General features: G+C 38.4%; 1 protein-coding gene across 17 annotated transcripts in view; it reads right to left on the bottom strand.

The window, feature by feature from the left end:
• Positions 1–16,432, bottom strand: part of CEP112 (centrosomal protein 112) — a 413,480-nt gene that overhangs the window by 364,739 nt on the left and 32,309 nt on the right. For 14 of the 17 annotated variants that reach the window (XR_016389081.1, XM_089901741.1, XM_089901740.1 and 11 more), the window contains 2 exons: positions 8,720–8,810; positions 5,965–6,063 (listed from right to left, as the gene is read on the bottom strand). The exons of 1 other annotated variant lie outside the window; for it this stretch is intronic. Coding sequence is in view for 15 of the 16 variants with exons in the window: in XM_089901741.1 (XP_089757867.1) it covers positions 5,965–6,063; positions 8,720–8,810 (190 nt within the window). In the remaining variant the exon portion in view is untranslated. The remainder of the gene's footprint in view (positions 1–5,964; positions 6,064–8,719; positions 8,811–16,432) is intronic. 2 more of the 17 variants (XM_022589828.3, XM_022589836.3) reach the window with 2 other exon arrangements.

A 16,432-nucleotide genomic window follows, 5' to 3' on the forward strand; every position in this document is an offset into this window, starting at 1 on the left:
AATTTAAAACCAAAAGCCAAGAAAACCATCTGTGACTTATTTTTACCCGGCTCTACATTTATAAGCAGGGTACAAAATATTGGTTTAGCTAATTACAATGTAGCCTCTCAACTATGCAAAAATAACTCCTATTTCATCCTCTTCATCTTTAAAAGCCATTAAATACAGAAATTAAGGAGTCATCCTGTTATCATAAATTTCCTCTCTCAAGTTGACCAAAAAAAAAATCTATTCTAATATTTAAAAGCAAGAATGAACACTGTAAACAAGTATAAATCTCCTGTTGTTGTTATTCATTTACAATACATTGTGTTTGTCTCATACCCACTTTTAAAATGTAATGAGAACTACTCATAGCAGAGCATGTTCTTTAGTCTATCTGAGGGAAATAAGCAGTCTATTTTCTGATTTTATAACAGCAGCCAGACGTGCTTTGAAGTTAAATGTTCCCACTTTGTAACCCACAAGTAACATGGACTTGCAGCAATCTGTAGTCTTAACATTTACTTTCTTCATGCTCTTTTAGAAGACTTCTTGTTTTCTCATAACACCTCAAGAAAGAATACCACAATAAGAAATGTCCAAAATGGAAGATAAAAAGAACTTATGTGAAATATTAAAGTCTAACAAAATATTATACAGAAAGCAAAGCCAAAAATAATTTAGTTCCAATAGCATGAATAAATCACGTGACAAAACATTTCTTGTTTGAAAAACAGAGTCACAATGATAAAATAAATAATAATTTAAACTAGACATAAATACAGATATCTGAATGCTCTCTAATGAAAACCGACTTTTAACATTTTATTTTGTTAAGTTTTTTAGCCTAATTTTTCAGTTACAAAGAGTTCTGTCAGTTTGTTTCTTGAAGAGATTATTCAGGACTTGGTCAAACTGACCTCCTTATAGACTAACTAATGTTGATCAGATAGAGATGCTCCAAGGTTCCAGAAATATAGAAACACTTTATCTGATATTTTAGCTGTCTTAGAGGAAAGGACATTCTCGGGCAATATATTACTAGCAGCACAACTAGAATAAGCGTTTTTAAGTCACAGCATCCGTCAGAAGAACTGCCAAAACTCTTTCTATAGCATAAAATAAATTCAGTCATCAATGTCAAATCAATTATGCTCCAAAATAATGTTTTTAAGTCAATATTTTAGAACTTGAAAAATGTTTTCCACAGAAAAAAGTACTACAAATGAAGGTTCATTTGTTGGTTTACTCACGTTTCAACAAACATTTAATGAGCACAAATGAAATAAAGATATAGACATCAATCACTGCCACAAGGAAAAGCAAATAAGCCAAAGGAACAGAATGGAAACACACATGTACTGTCACCTGATTTATGAGACAAGTAACACTGCAGCGCAGCAGGAAAAGAATAGTCTTTGCAATAAATGCAAGTGTCACCTGGATACTTATAAGGGACGAAAACAAATCTTAACTTCCTATCTTACAACATATACTACAATCGGCCCCAGATGGCATAAAAATCTAAATAGAAAGAGTGAAACAATAGAGTTGTTCGAAGAAAACATAGAACATCGTCAGGAACTCAAGATAGTCAAAGACCTTAAACAGGACAGAAAAAGCATTTTTTCATGAGATAAAAATGTGAAGATGAACAGCATTAAAATTTTAAATTTCTGTTCATCAAAGACACCAGTAAGAGAATGAAGGAAAGCAACAAGGTGGAAGAAAATATTTACAATACTATATTCCAAAAGTAGTCATCCAGAACAGATACAAAGCTCTTACATATTCAGAAGAAAAAGGCAGACAACCCAACAGGAAAACTGGAAAAGTCTTCAGTAAGCACTTAACTCTGAGAGGCTACCCAAACTGTCAGTCAACGTATTGAACGGCATCTAACTCTATCAGTCATCAGGAAAATACATATTAAAAGCACACTTCCCAATGTCACTACCACTGTCAAGAACGGCTAAGTTTTATAATTAAAAGAAAAACTAACAGACAACACCAAGTATGGAAGAGAAAGTAGAGGGGCAGGAACCGGTCCACGCCGCATCCCGATGACGGTGCAGACTGGCACAATCACTTTAGAAAACTGTTTGGCAGCATCTACCGTATCCATTAGCTTTGAGCTCCTTGGCTTCCAACTAGCGCACTTTATTTAGCCCAGGACTCCGAGGCTCGGCAGCGTGGGCGCTCCTCTCACCTGGACTCGCCCACGTGTCCACTCAGCCGTGGGGACAGCTATGCCCGGTGACTGAGCACAGTTCTGGACAGGCCCCGGCAGGACGACCACAGGGAAGACAGCCAGGGGTCCCTCACTCCTTACAGGGGGGGTTCGGGGGCGTCTCCAGCTGCCGAGGGCTTGCAGGTGCCCCCCAGCCCTGGACAGGAAGTTCTCCCCCATGGGCTCTGCCCTCAGTGGGGCCGCCGGACTAGGGTAGGGGTGCTGTCCACCCTCGGGAGCTCCCCGCGGTATCGGGGGGCCTCACTCCCACTGACCTCCCCCACTCCATCCTCCGCCGGGTCCCATTTCCTCCACTGCCTGTCCTGGGAGATCTCCTGCACAAATTCTGAAGAGACCTGACCTAAGGGCGTCACCTAAAGAGTCCCCACTGTTTGTTCGCTCCTGATGGGAGCGAGGCTCTCAGTCAGCACCTAGGTCCTGGGTGGGAACGGGTTGGGGGCTGGTGACCCGATGGAAGGCCTGGGAGAGCCCTCCCCTTCCGGGTCCCACAGCCGTGCTCATGAAAAAAGAAAAAAATTTTACATAAAGACAGTCATGCATGAAATATACGTTAACAAAGCAAGAAAGCTTCCCAAAAGCTAAAGGTTAAAAAGGTTAAAGAGTAATTTAAAAAATAATACAGGCGGAATTGTATTATTTAATTGCTAGCTTTACCAAGTAAATTCCTACTTGAATTATGCATTCCTAGGGAAAGTATTAACACACTCCTAGGAAAAGAAAGAACATAATTGGGGGAGAAATATATTTTTTCAACAGTAACTACAAAATTAAAAATCTAGAACATCTAATGAATCAGAAAGTAGGTGCTGACAGGCATGCCAGCGATATAAAACACGTGCCCTTAGTACAGAGCACAGAATTCACTAGCTATAAACTGACCATTCAGAGGAAGAAAGACACAAGAGTGCACTGCACATTCCCATACAAACTAAAATCAAAGCAAAATCGAAGCTTCTGAACACACTGGGTATTTAAAGTATTCTACTGTGATCAAGAGATACAGTTCAACCTGATTAATGCATATGCGTTATAAATATATAAAAACGCAAGACTTTCATATTTTACACTGTTAGTGCATTCTTTGAACAATAAAAATGTGAAACAAAACCCCAGGCAGTCCTAGTTTTAGGGTATTACCTCAAAATATTTTAGATGTTTTATCTTAATTTTTTATATGAATAAAAATTTTAATCCTCTGAACAGTTAAATAATTGTGAAAAGTATTCTATGTGCTAAGAAATGTACAGCAGAAGTTTCAAAAGGCTAAGGGCAAAGGCAATTTTAAAAGGACAGCCCAGAATTTTATTTTTCACTTTGATACTGCTTTCTGGCAAACAGAATGGGTCTTTCTGAGGGGTTTCCTGTGCTCCTCTCCCACACCAGTAACTCAGCACTCCCCTCCAGTGGCAGCTTCCCCTACCCCTTCAAATGTGAAAACGGTCTTCTTATTGCCCTCTCACTATCAATTCTTTCTTCTCTTTCATTAGCATACTCCCCAAATGCCATGGAGATTCACACTGCTTTAAATCCTTCCGGGTCCCCTCCCCTCTAACTGTGGCCACTGCGCAGCCAGCCCCCTCACTCTGAAGTCTCTGAAGACTAGATCTGTCCCAGGCCCTGGATACAGCCACCACCTACAGCAGTGCGGCTGCAAAACAAGACACCAGCCCTGGAGACTCACTCATGGAGCTGAAAACCTTGAACTCCCCAATTCATCTTACCGCCTCTCTTGACCCTACCAGTCTAGAATAACACGTTGAAACCCCTGAAATGCTTCCCCCATCAGACAATCAATTAACTGACAGAGACACAACCTTCCCGTTTTCCTGCAACCAAACCTTCAGGCGCCCTCCTATTCAGCCCACCAATCAGCCACTAAGCATTCTTTATTCTCTTTGAAATGTGTTTCTTTCCTATCCTTTCCGTCTTCACAGAAACTACACCACCGTGGAGTCCACCGCAGACACCTAAAGGAGGGTTGGCTCCCTTTCTCCGTGTCTATGCACACCCGCTGTGACCTTCTTAATACCACCTAGTCACATGTCCTAAAGCACTGCTTTCATTAAAGATTGGTATTTATATGGGGTTTCCCTGGTGGTGCAGGGGTTAAGAAACCACCTGCCAATGCAGGGGACACGGGTTCGGGCCCTGGTCTGGGAAGATCCCACACGCTGCAGAGCAACTAAGCCCGTGTGCCACAACTGAGCCTGTGCTCTAGAGCCCGCGAGCCACAACTACTGAGCCCACCTGCCACAACTACTGAAGCCCGTGAACCACAACTACTGAGCCCGTGTGCCACAACTACTGAAGCCCGTGTGCCTAGAGCCTGTGCTCCCAACAAGAGAAGCCACTGCAATGAGAAGCCTGCGCACCGCAATGAAGAGTAGACCCGCTCGCCGCAACTAGAGAAAGCCCGCCCGCAGCAACAAAGACCCAACACAGCCAAAAATAAATAAATAAATTTATTTTAAAAAAAGAACATTGTTAGTAGGAAGGGTTTTAGGTTTTTTTAAAAAACTAACAACACCTGATGTCAGTGAAGAAGTAAGAAACAGACAGTCCTATATACTTCTGGTTGGAGAACAAATTGGTATACACCTTCTGGAGGGCAATGTACCAAGACCTAACATAACCTAAGAAAGCAACCAAGTAGGTATAAAAGGACTCTTTTATGGAATTTTATTGCAGTATTACTTATATTAGCAATAAACTGGGAGCAACCTACATGCCCAAAAATGTCAGAATGTTTAAATAGGTTATGAACTATCTACTCAAAAGAAAAATTAGTGCTACCATTAATATTCATGCTAATAGAACTATTATTAACTTATACCAAATTTAAAACAGCACATAATAAAATAGTAATTATAATATGACCCCAATTTTGTTTAAATCTTAATTTTATAAATACACACAGGAAAAAAATGAGGGAAAGATATATTTAACAAAATGTTAATACAAATTTTATTCATCCAACTTTACATGTTTTTCAAATTTTTCAAGTTACAAATTATTTTGATAATAATAAAGTGGGATTAAAAAAATTGATCAAACCCCTTTTCACTTCCTGAAAGCATTTAAACAGCATATATGTAAAGTGGAATGTGGAGGGGAAAAAAAATTAATCTCACTACTGCCTAAAATTTAAAAGCTAAACTTCTCAGTTTAGTATTCAAAGCTCCAATGCAGCCCAACCTGATGGCACTGCCCTCTAACCATAACTGAGTCCCGGTCACGGCCACACCTTTCTTCATGCCTCTTTCTGCCTCTAGTTCCTGCCCCCTCCTCCCTACCCACCCAGAAACATTCACAGCCGGCCTCTGAACATGAAAACTGCCATCCACGATGGCGGCTCATCCTGAGGCCGCCTGGAGAATGTTTCTAACCCAGCTGACCTTGCTTCTCCAAGTCCTCCTACTCTCTCCTCCGCCTCAGGATTCTACTTTCTAGATAACTCACTTTGGTTATATAGTTTGATCATACACTATCTTAAAGTTTATTTAACTGTTTCATGTGTATATCTCTTATTTCACAACAAGAAAGTCAGCTTGTCGAGGGCAGGGACCATTCACGCTTCTTTGGAATGTTATTTCTCTTTCCTGTTCCCCAAGTCCTTCCCAGTGCTCACACAGTACTAAATGTTTAACAGCCAGTAATAGTCATTGTTTAGAATTAAATTAGTGAAGATGTTTTCCAAATACAACATGATTCTGCCACATCAACATACATACATGAAACAAATACTTTTTTACCCCAAGATTCCAACTATTAAGGCGAGCTTCGATGTCACTGTCATCCAAAGAAAGAGCAGATTTCCTCGAATGAATTTCCTAAAGTACAAAAGAGAAAAAGAAAAGCAGGATAAAAAAAAGACAGGATGGAGGGAAGAAACAAAAGTGGAAAGGAAGGAGGGAAAGAAGGGAGTGAGAGAAGGAAGGAAAGAAGGGCAGAGGGGAGGGAGGGAGGGAGGGAGGGAGAAAACAGGACAAAATATATGTCATTCAGAGTAATAAGAGTTTTGTGTGCCTTTTTTAGTAATGCTATACTACCCTCAGAGGAAAGGATTATGTTACAACTGAGTTAGTTCTCAATTCTAAGTAATGACTGTTTATTACAGCTGCTTAAGGCTATGAGAGGCCTTCACAATATATTCACACAGCAACTAGATTTCAGAAAAAAAAAAATCGAAAGAATATTTTAAAAAATAATCCAGACCCTTCTCTTTAAGTTCTTTCACAAAAAGTTTTAATTGTGGTATACCACAGTAACTTTAAAGGGGGGTAGGGAAACACTTGAAAAAATGATTATTTACTCTCATTAAAATTAGTTAACAGGGAAGTTTGTATTGCTGTCCAAGAAGCTTTTTGTTCTTAAATTAATTCTCATTCATACACTGTACATAAAGAGAAATAAGCTTTGGATTCACATCATGAAAACATAATTATTTATTATGAAAGAGTAATTCTTTACTTCTTAAAAAAATTAAGGGACTTCCCTGGTGGTGCAGTGGTTAAGAATCTGCCTGCCAATGCAGGTGACACGGGTTCGAGCCCTGGTCCGGGAAGATCCCACATGTCGCGGAGCAACTAAGCCCGTACGCCACAACTACTGAGCCTGCGCTCTAGAGCCTGCGAGCCACAACTACTGAGCCTGCGCACCTAGAGCCCGTGCTCCGCAACAAGAGAAGCCACCACAATGAGAGGCCTTCGCACCGCAACGAAGAGTAGCCCCCGCTCACCGCAACTAGAGAAAGCCCGCGCGCAGCAACAAAGACCCAACACACAAAAATAAATAAGTAAAAATAAATAAATTTATAAAAAAATAAAATAAAATTCCATGCTCTTTTCCCTCCCATATAATTTATTATATTACAAACTTATCAAACCAGATTAAAATTATAATTAACTGAGGACAGCCAAAGATCTGTACCCAGAAATGGACAATGACCTGAAAGCCCTACAAACTTAGAAAGTAAGTCTGTGGAAAATAATAATGTACATCCTACAGTACAGCCAAAATATTTTATTTTATTTAAATTTAAATTTAATTTCTTGGTATAGCATTTTCATGCTTTTAGAAAACCACACTACTAACAAATAAATCTATTTATCTATGGTCATTTAAATTATCTGAAGTGATGAAAAATACATTAAAATGTTCTTCAGACACAGATGCAGAGAACAAACGGATGGACACCAAGGGGGGAAAGCCACGGTGGGGTGGTGATGGTGGTGTGCTGAATTGGGCGATTGGGATTGACATGTATACACTGATGTGTATAAAACTGATGACTAATAAGAACCTGCTGTATAAAAAGATAAAATAAAATTCAAAATTTAGAAGAAAAAAAAATGTTCTTCATATTTTACTGAATCTCCAGATTTCTATTGAACAAAATGTTGGGTTTATTATATACACTATATTAAAATTCATTATTGCCTCTACTGTTGGTCCCTTGCTTTTTGAATGTTTGTGTGTGTATGTGTGAATGAGAATGTCTTTTAAAATGCACCTCCCTTATTTATTTTGAGTAAATATAATGATTGATAATAAATTCACAAATATCTAAAATGTGCTGCTCTTTATATTAAGATATTTATGAAAGTTCCAAACTGGAACCCTTCATCACTGGAGAAAATGGAAGGAGTTATGTTCAGAGCCAATGTTCTAAAACTGTCATGTTTCACATTCGACTTGCTTGTAACTAAAAGTCTCATCACCCAAGACAAGCTGAGTTATGCTGTAGGAAGCAGGCAGAGTCCTTCTCTTTATCAAGCTGACTGGAATGCTCATTAGCTCCATGGTCAAACCAAATCTATGTTAAGTAGTTACATGCAAGAGAAGTATTCATATTTCAAGATAGGAACAGTTCACCTTCATCAGGAAGGCAGTGTTCCCTACTTCACTACAAACTAATCCCAATTTCTTAAGTTTATGACCATTGTGTGTCTAATCATTTTTAGACATATACTGAGTAAAAGGGGAAAAGTAACTAAAAAACAAAACCTTTTCAAAGTTATTCTTCAATGCACAGGAAAAATGATAGACTGATTAACACGATGCCTCAGAATCTTTGAGAAAGCAGAAGGAACGCTATGGAACATACCAAATACACCACTTTCTTTGAAACCAGGATATTCACCAAAACCTTCAGACTTTATTGTTTGTAAGTAATCGTTGGAATTTAACAATATGAAACTAAAAATATGTGGAGATTTTTTTTTTTTTTTTGGTATGCGGGCCTCTCACTGTTGTGGTCTCTCCCATCGCGGAGCACAGGCTCCGGACACGCAGGCTCAGCGGCCGTGGCTTACGGGCCCAGCCGCTCCGCAGCATGTGGGATCCTCCCAGACCAGGGCACAAACCCATGTCCCCTGCGTCGGCAGGCGGACTCCCAACCACTGCGCCACCAGGAAAGCCCTATGTGGAGATATCTGAAAACAAGAAGCAAACAAACAAAAAAACAAAAGTAGATTCTGATCTTACATAACTCCTTGGGGTAATAATCTGTCCATCATCTCTGTAGGTTGGACTCATAAACTGTGATCTGGTTTGGAGCTTTGCAATGCATTGTTCCCTATTAAGAGACCAAAACAGTCACAGTCAGAATTGGGGAATTCAGAGGACACAGCGGTATTCAAATCTAGGATTACAATATTTTTTTCCTTTTGGAAATGAGATGACTGTTTATATTAACAATGACGTTTCAAGAGCAAAGAAAAAAGAAATACAAATAATAACCACTTGTATTTATTAAACTATAAGTAAAATGTCACCTAAATGCCACATGCTTGCTTACAAACAAATGCTATTGTTAAGTGGGACTATAATAAACCACATGTATTTCCCCTTTTCCTACGTGTAGGAAGAGAAAAATTGAAGCATGCATTCTCAGAGAAGATAATTGTTTTAAAAGGTTAGCAAGTTTTGTTGGATTCATGTTTCACATCATGATGAAGTCTTAAAATATATAAAATAACAAAACTTTCACATAGCTGAAAGTCTGAATTAATTTGAAGCCATCTCAGAAACCACAGATAAATCAAAGTCCTAAATTTAAAAATATGCCATGTTAATTTAGGTAAAACATAAGTAGAGCATAAACAGGAAAATAGTTTAAGCTTCCAGATGAATTAGGACAAAAAGATTTTTCTCCAATATAAAATATAGTACAAAAAAGTGCCATTCTCAATATTCTACTTTAGCCTAGAGTCTCCCATATATTTTTTTCTTTTTTAAAAAAGAGCTCTATTGAGGTATAATTGACATACAAAGAACTGAACATATTTATTGTGTGCAATTTGATGAGTTTGAACATACGCAAACACCTGTGATACCATCACCACCATCAAGGTAACAGACATATCCAGTACTTCCCAGAGTTTCCCTGTGACCCTTTGTTTTTGTTTTGTTGTAAGAACACTTAATATGAGGTCTATCCTTTTAACAAATTTTGAAGAGCACAATACTACATTGTTAACTAGGCACTATGCTGAAGATATGGAAACCACCCAAGTATCCATTAACAGAGAAATGGACAGAGCAGAAGTGGTAGACACATACGATGCGATATTGTCAACTCTTTAACTGGATTATGTGGGTGGCACCTGGTGCAATCATCTTCCTGTACTGCCATATTTTTATATTACCAGGGATAATGGGTAAATTACTTTATCCATTATCCTAGGGAATCTAGTTTCCTAAGAAAATATTTGACTTCCCTTCATGTCCACTTCTCTCCCATATATTTCTATTCGAGCTACTTCAATGGACGTTCCATGATTACAAATATCTATTCTCTGAATGGTTACTTCAAGAGACACAAAATGAAAACTAACCATTATTTAATGAATTAAAGCCACTGACTTTCAACCACTAGCCATATCAGGATTTCCTTCACAAATTGTGGGTCATACTAAGTATTCTCAAAAGACAGAACAGTAGTTCAAAAAGACAAGATTAAAATTAATGTGTTTTTTGGTAGTTAACGCTGACAGAATAACATTCCTTAGACTAGTTACTAAGTAATTGAGAATGTCTGAAAAAGTTGTTTTAAAGAGAGCTGTGGATTTTTTTTATACCCCTATCCGTAGTCCAGATATCCAAATACTTAAAAATAAATGAGAAAATGAGATAAAGTAATATTTTGAGAATAATCTCATCAGCCAGTGTGCTTGAGCTGATATAAAGCATTTAAAACTTAGTATGTGGGAAGAGACACCCTGATATACCATACTAAGTAGTGGCCTGTTCTTCTTTAAGAATAGATTAAACAATCATAAAAAGAGCGATACTTAAAAATTGAAAAATGCTTAAATATTAAAAGTAATTCTTCTCATAGAAAATATTAATAAAAAAGAGGACTGAAACATTTATCTATTTATTACACAGGGTGCATACATAAAACAACACATCCTTTTAAGTCACATGTAGCTGTCTTCTGTAACGATCCTACCTCTTCCCCTTCTTAGTAAATTTTCAAAATAAGTTATTGAATCTATGTCCTATCCTGCCCTGTCCTCTCCAATCAACTACAATCTGACTTCCACTCATCCTGAAAGTGCTGTAAGTAAAGTCAGCGTTGATCTCCTAGGTGCTCACGCAAATGAGCCGCAATCTGTTCTTACCCTGGCTGCTCTCACTAAAACGTTAGGGGTGGTGCTTTAAAGATGCCACATTTATTGGCTCCACAGAACCATTCTTTCCCGGTTCCTATCTGGTCCTTTAGAAATCTCCTTCACAGCTTTTTCACTAGCTTTTCTTTCTCTGCCCATCTCATACATGCTATAATCCCTGGGGTTCTGTGTCTAACCATATTTATTTTCCTTTTATGTGCTTTCCCTGGTCAATCCAATATACTATTAGTTTTTCAAATAATAAGGAGAAGCTCTGATTACCAATCTACATCTCCAGCCCAAACTGCTCTCTTGGCCTCCAACCCCATTGCAAATACAAACTGAATAGCCCTACCTCCAATTCAACATGCCCCAAACTAAATTCATTCTATTTCCCCTGAAACATGCTCCAGTGCAGGCCAAGTAAAGCAGAGGCATTGCTGAAGTCAGCTTCTTGTGAAGGCAGTTGAGCCAACTAAAGAAGGAGGTCAGCATCATTGCTAAGATCCAGCTGGCACAAGAAGCATGGGGCATTAAGCACAGAAGTTTCATCTCTTGCCACTGATAATGACTCCAGCTGGAAACGCAATTAACTGGAACTCTAAGGAGGCACAAAGACGGCTCAGATTCACAGTGATGGGGCTGGAGGTCAGGGTGAACAGGGAGACAGAGGGCAGGGGGCAAAGCTTAACCCTGTGTTATCCTTTAGGAAGAACAGCAGGTGCTGCCTGCCACAGAGAATAAATAGCAAGTCATGGTGCTTATGAAGACAGCCTACCGTTGGTACGGGGGACACGATTACAGCGAGGTCAGGACTACGGAGCTTGTGCCAATGAGAAGGAGGGACTGTGGCTCATTCACGTGTGGGTGCCAAGCTAGCCCAGAAAGCAGGGTCTCGGAGTATGAGTAAGATTCCCTGACGTGCAAGTGCCTCCTTCCTCCTCTGGAAGAGTAAAACTAGAGGAAATGTAAGTTTTTCCCTTTCACTTTTTCCTAATGCTAAAATATTTCAACGACAATCCAGAAACATTCTCCCAGCATCTTTGCTGATTCCAAATACTACAGAAACATAGACTTGTCACTATAAAAATAAAGAGATAAGTAATGAGACATATAATAAGCTTTAAAAGCCTAAACAAAGACTGACTGAATTTCTTCCTGCAAAAGAAACTTATACATATGGAAAATTTCTAAAATGTCTTTTTAATTTGTGTCCTCAATGTGATTCAAGTAGACATTTCAGATATAAAAAGGAAATAAACAATCTGTGATCATAAAAATGTGCTTAAAAATGAAAAGCATCATTACCAAATTTTAAAACCACAATGTAAGAAGAGAATGGCAGATAAAATATAGCATAAAATCAAATCAGTGAATTAGAAAACTACTTCAAGAAATATTCTGAGAACACACAAAAAAATTAAGGGATGAATAAATAAAAATGCAACAGATAAGGAAGATAAATTCAAAATCTCTCATACCAAAATAATATAAATTCCAGAAGGCATAAATAAAACAGAAACTGGGAAAATAATGATTAAAGAAATAGTAGTGACAATGCCAGTCAAGACTGCATTGGAGAAAAACCTAAAGGAATAACCTAGAACATCTCTTTTAGCTCGGACAAAAATGCAATGCCCAAAAAACCCCAAAAAGTGTAATGCCATGCTATTGTCAAAAAGACCACAAATAAATGTTGGTGAGGATGTGGAAAAAAGGAAAACCTAGCACCCTGATAGTGGGTATGTAAATTGGTGGAGCCACTATGGAAAACAGTAAGGATCGTCCTCAAAACACTAAAAATAGAACTACCATATGATCCAGCAATTCCACTCCTGGGTATATATGCAAAGAAAATGAAAACACTAATTCAAAAAGATACATGCACCCCAATGTTCACAGCAGCACTATTTACAACAGACAAGACATGGAAGCAACCTAGGTGTCCAGCAACAGATGAATGGATGAAGGTGTGGTACATATATACAATGGAATACTACTCAGCCATAAAAAGGAATAAAATTTTGCCCTTTGCAACAACATGGATGGACCTAAAATGTATTATGCTGAATGAAATAAGTTAGACACAGAAAGGCAAACACTGAATGTTATCATTTATGTGTGAAATCTAAAAAACAAAGCAAACAAATATAACAAAACAGACTCACAAGCTAATTGTTACCAGTAGCGAGAGGGGTGGTGGGAGGGACAAGGTAGGAGGAGGGGATTAAGAGGTACAAACCACTATGTATAAAATAAATAAGATACAAGGATATATTGTACAGCACAGGGAATATAGCCAATATTATATAATAACTTTAAATGGAATATAATCTATAAAAATACCGAATCACTAGTAGTATGCCTGAAACTAATATAATATCGTAAATCAACTATACTTTAATTTTAAAAAATGTAATGTCATAAAAAGGACAGGAACTGAAGGTCTGCCAGGCTCTGGTTTCAGAGACAGCTAGAAAGAGCAGGAAGTATGACTCTGGACAAGTAGGAGAGAATCAAAGTTCCTCTAAGTAGAAGGACAAAGTCAAACTCATCAAGAAACCAGAAGCAGGGTTGGAGTTCCTTGTTCTTGAGAAGAAGCTGAAAATCAGTGCTGGTGACCACTTTGGAAAGCTCTGGCTTATAAGAAGCTTTGTGCCCTGGAAAGGCAAGGAACACAGACATGGCCTCAAAGCCAAGGAACTAGACTCGTCGTATGAAAGGACAGAGTTCAAAGTGAAAAGAGGGGGCGCAGTGGTTAAGAATCCGCCTGCCAATGCAGGGGACACGGGTTTGATCCCTGGTCCAGGAAGATCCCACATGCCACGGAGCAACTAAGCCCATGCGCCACAACTACTGAGCCCTCGTGCTACAACTACTGAAGCCCACATGCCCTAAAGCCCGTGCTCCGCAACAAGAGAAGCCACTGCAGTGAGAAGCCCGCGCACCGCAATGAAGATTAACCCCTGGTCGCCGCAACTAGAGAAAGCCCGCACGCAGCAATGAAGACCCAATGCAACCAAAAATAATTTTTAAAAATTAAAAAAAAAAAGTGAAAAGAGGCATTTGGTTCCCCAAATTCCTATAAACAGGAGGCAGCCTGAGAAAACTACTCAGCTTAAAACAAATCATTGCTTCTGTTAAAAAGAAAAAAAAAAAAAAGATAATTCAGAAGGAAAAGTCAAGAACCCAAAAGACAGAGCAGAGAACCATGAAGAACACTTCCAGGAAGCAGCACTAAGCCCTAATCAAGAAACTGGCAATCAGCACCTGCTAGATTTCAGAATTTCTATAGAACTGTCATTGGTTTGTGTCTCCCATTTTCCCTGTTTTTTAAATGGGAATTCTCCAGTCCCTCTCTCACCACTGGGGGGCGGGGGGGAGGTAACGTACAACTTTAGTTCACAGGTGTTTACAATGGAAGAAGCCACACCAGGAAAGTCTCACCTACACCTAGATATGACTTTTATTAGGTTTACTGAAGTATAATTTATGTACTGTAAAGCCATACCCATTTAAAATGTAGAGTTCTGACAAATGTATATACCTGTGTAACCAGTACAATGAAGATACAGATTCTTTCCATCACATCCAGAAGTTCTCTTGGCCTCCTTGGCAATCAATCTACTCCCTCCCACAAACCCAGGCAACCTGCATTTTGCAGAATCTCTTATATATGGAATCAAACAGAATGCACTTTTTAGGTCTGGCTCCTCTCACTAAGGTAGAGAGATTTAGCCATGTTGTTGTTGCATGTATCAAAGTTCATTTCTTTTTATTGATTAGAAGTATTCCATTATATGCATGAACCTTAATTTCCTTTTTGATTCATGTACTGATGGACACTTGTCTCCACATTTGGCTATTATGAATAAAGCTGCTATGGACATTCAAGAATTTATGTGGACATACATTTTCATTTCTCTTGACATGTAGGAATAGAATTGTGAGGTCATATGGTAAATTATCTAAAACTTTGTAAGAAATTGGTAAACTGTTTTCCAAAGTGGTGGTGGCACTTTATATTCCCATTAATGCTGTACGAGACTTCCAGTTTCATCTCATTGCCACCATACTTGGTTTTCTGTCTTTATCATTTTAGCCATTCTAATGGGTGTATAGTGGTATCACATTGTGCTTTATAATTTTCATTTCCCTGATAAAGGATGATGTTGTCCATCTTTTCATGTGTGTACATTAGCCATTTATTTATATATACATTTTGTGAAGTGTCTGTAAAATCTTTTGCACATTAATTGGGTTGTTGTCTACTTTTCCTTGAGTTGCACATACTCTAGACACAAATCATTTATCAGATATATGTATTTAGAATATTTTCTCTATATGCAAGGAGCACCATCTATTCATGATATAATACCCTTTGTATATTTTCTGGATACAATATGCTAATTAAGAATTTTTAAATCTATATTCATGCAGGAATATTGGTATGTAGTTTTACATTCTGGGAATGTCTGTCTTCTTTTGAAAACAAAGTAATACAGACTTAACAAAGTGAGTTGGGAAGCATTCCCTCTTTCTCTATTTCCTGAAAAAAATTCATGTAGGATGATATCATTTCTTCCATAAAAGCCTGATAGAATTCACCAAGGAAACCATCTGGGCTTACAGATTTCTTTATAGGAAGGTAGTTAATTATAAAATAAACTTCTTTGGTTAACTATAGGGATACTCAGATTCCCCATTTCTTCTTGTCTTTTAAGGAATTCTTCTATTTCATCCAAATTTTCACTGATACAAAGTTGTTTATAATAGCCTCATTATACTTTTTTTTTAGCCATGCCACGTGCTTGCAGGATCTTACTTCCCTGACCAGGGATCGAACCCGGGCCCCTAGCAGTGAAAGTGAGGAGTCGTAACCACTGGACCACGAGGGAATTCCCACCTCGTCATATTCTGAATATCTGTAAGATCTGTGTGGAGCCTCCTCTTTCATTCATTCCTGACATTGCGAATTTGTGTTTTCTCTCCCATTTTTAAATTTTTAACTGTGGCAAAATACATGGAACATACAGTTTACCATCGTAACCACTCTTAAGTGTTCAGTTCAGCGGCTGGAAGTACAATGACAGTGTTGTGCAACCACCATCACCATCCACCTCTAGAGTTGTTCCATCTTCCCAAGACGGAAACACCTTACCTATTAAACAATACCTTCCCTTTCTCCTCTCCCCTCAGCCCCTGGCAAACACCATTCTACTTTCTGCCTCTATGAATTTATACTTCATGTAAGTGGAATCATACAGTATTTTTCATTTTGTGACTGGCTTATCTGCCTTAGCATAATATCTTCAAGGTTCACCCATGTTGTAACATGTGTCAGAATTTCCTTCCTTTTTAAGGCTCAAGAATATTCCATTGTATTATATGCCACATTTTTATGCATTCATCCATTGATGGATACTTGGGATGCTTCCATCTTTTGGCTACTGAAAATAATGATGCTATGTACAAGGCTATACAAGGATCTGTTTGGGTCCCTGTTTTCAATTATTTTGGATATATACATGGAAGTGGGATTTCTGTATGATATGGTAATTGTATTTTTAATTTTTTTGATGAG

The sequence above is a fragment of the Delphinapterus leucas genome, chromosome 19 (genome assembly GCF_059928025.1).
Source record: "Delphinapterus leucas isolate spDelLeu-1000000601 "Yukka" chromosome 19, BTC_Dleu_Yukka2, whole genome shotgun sequence".
In the NCBI taxonomy this organism is placed as follows: Eukaryota; Metazoa; Chordata; class Mammalia; order Artiodactyla; family Monodontidae; genus Delphinapterus; species Delphinapterus leucas.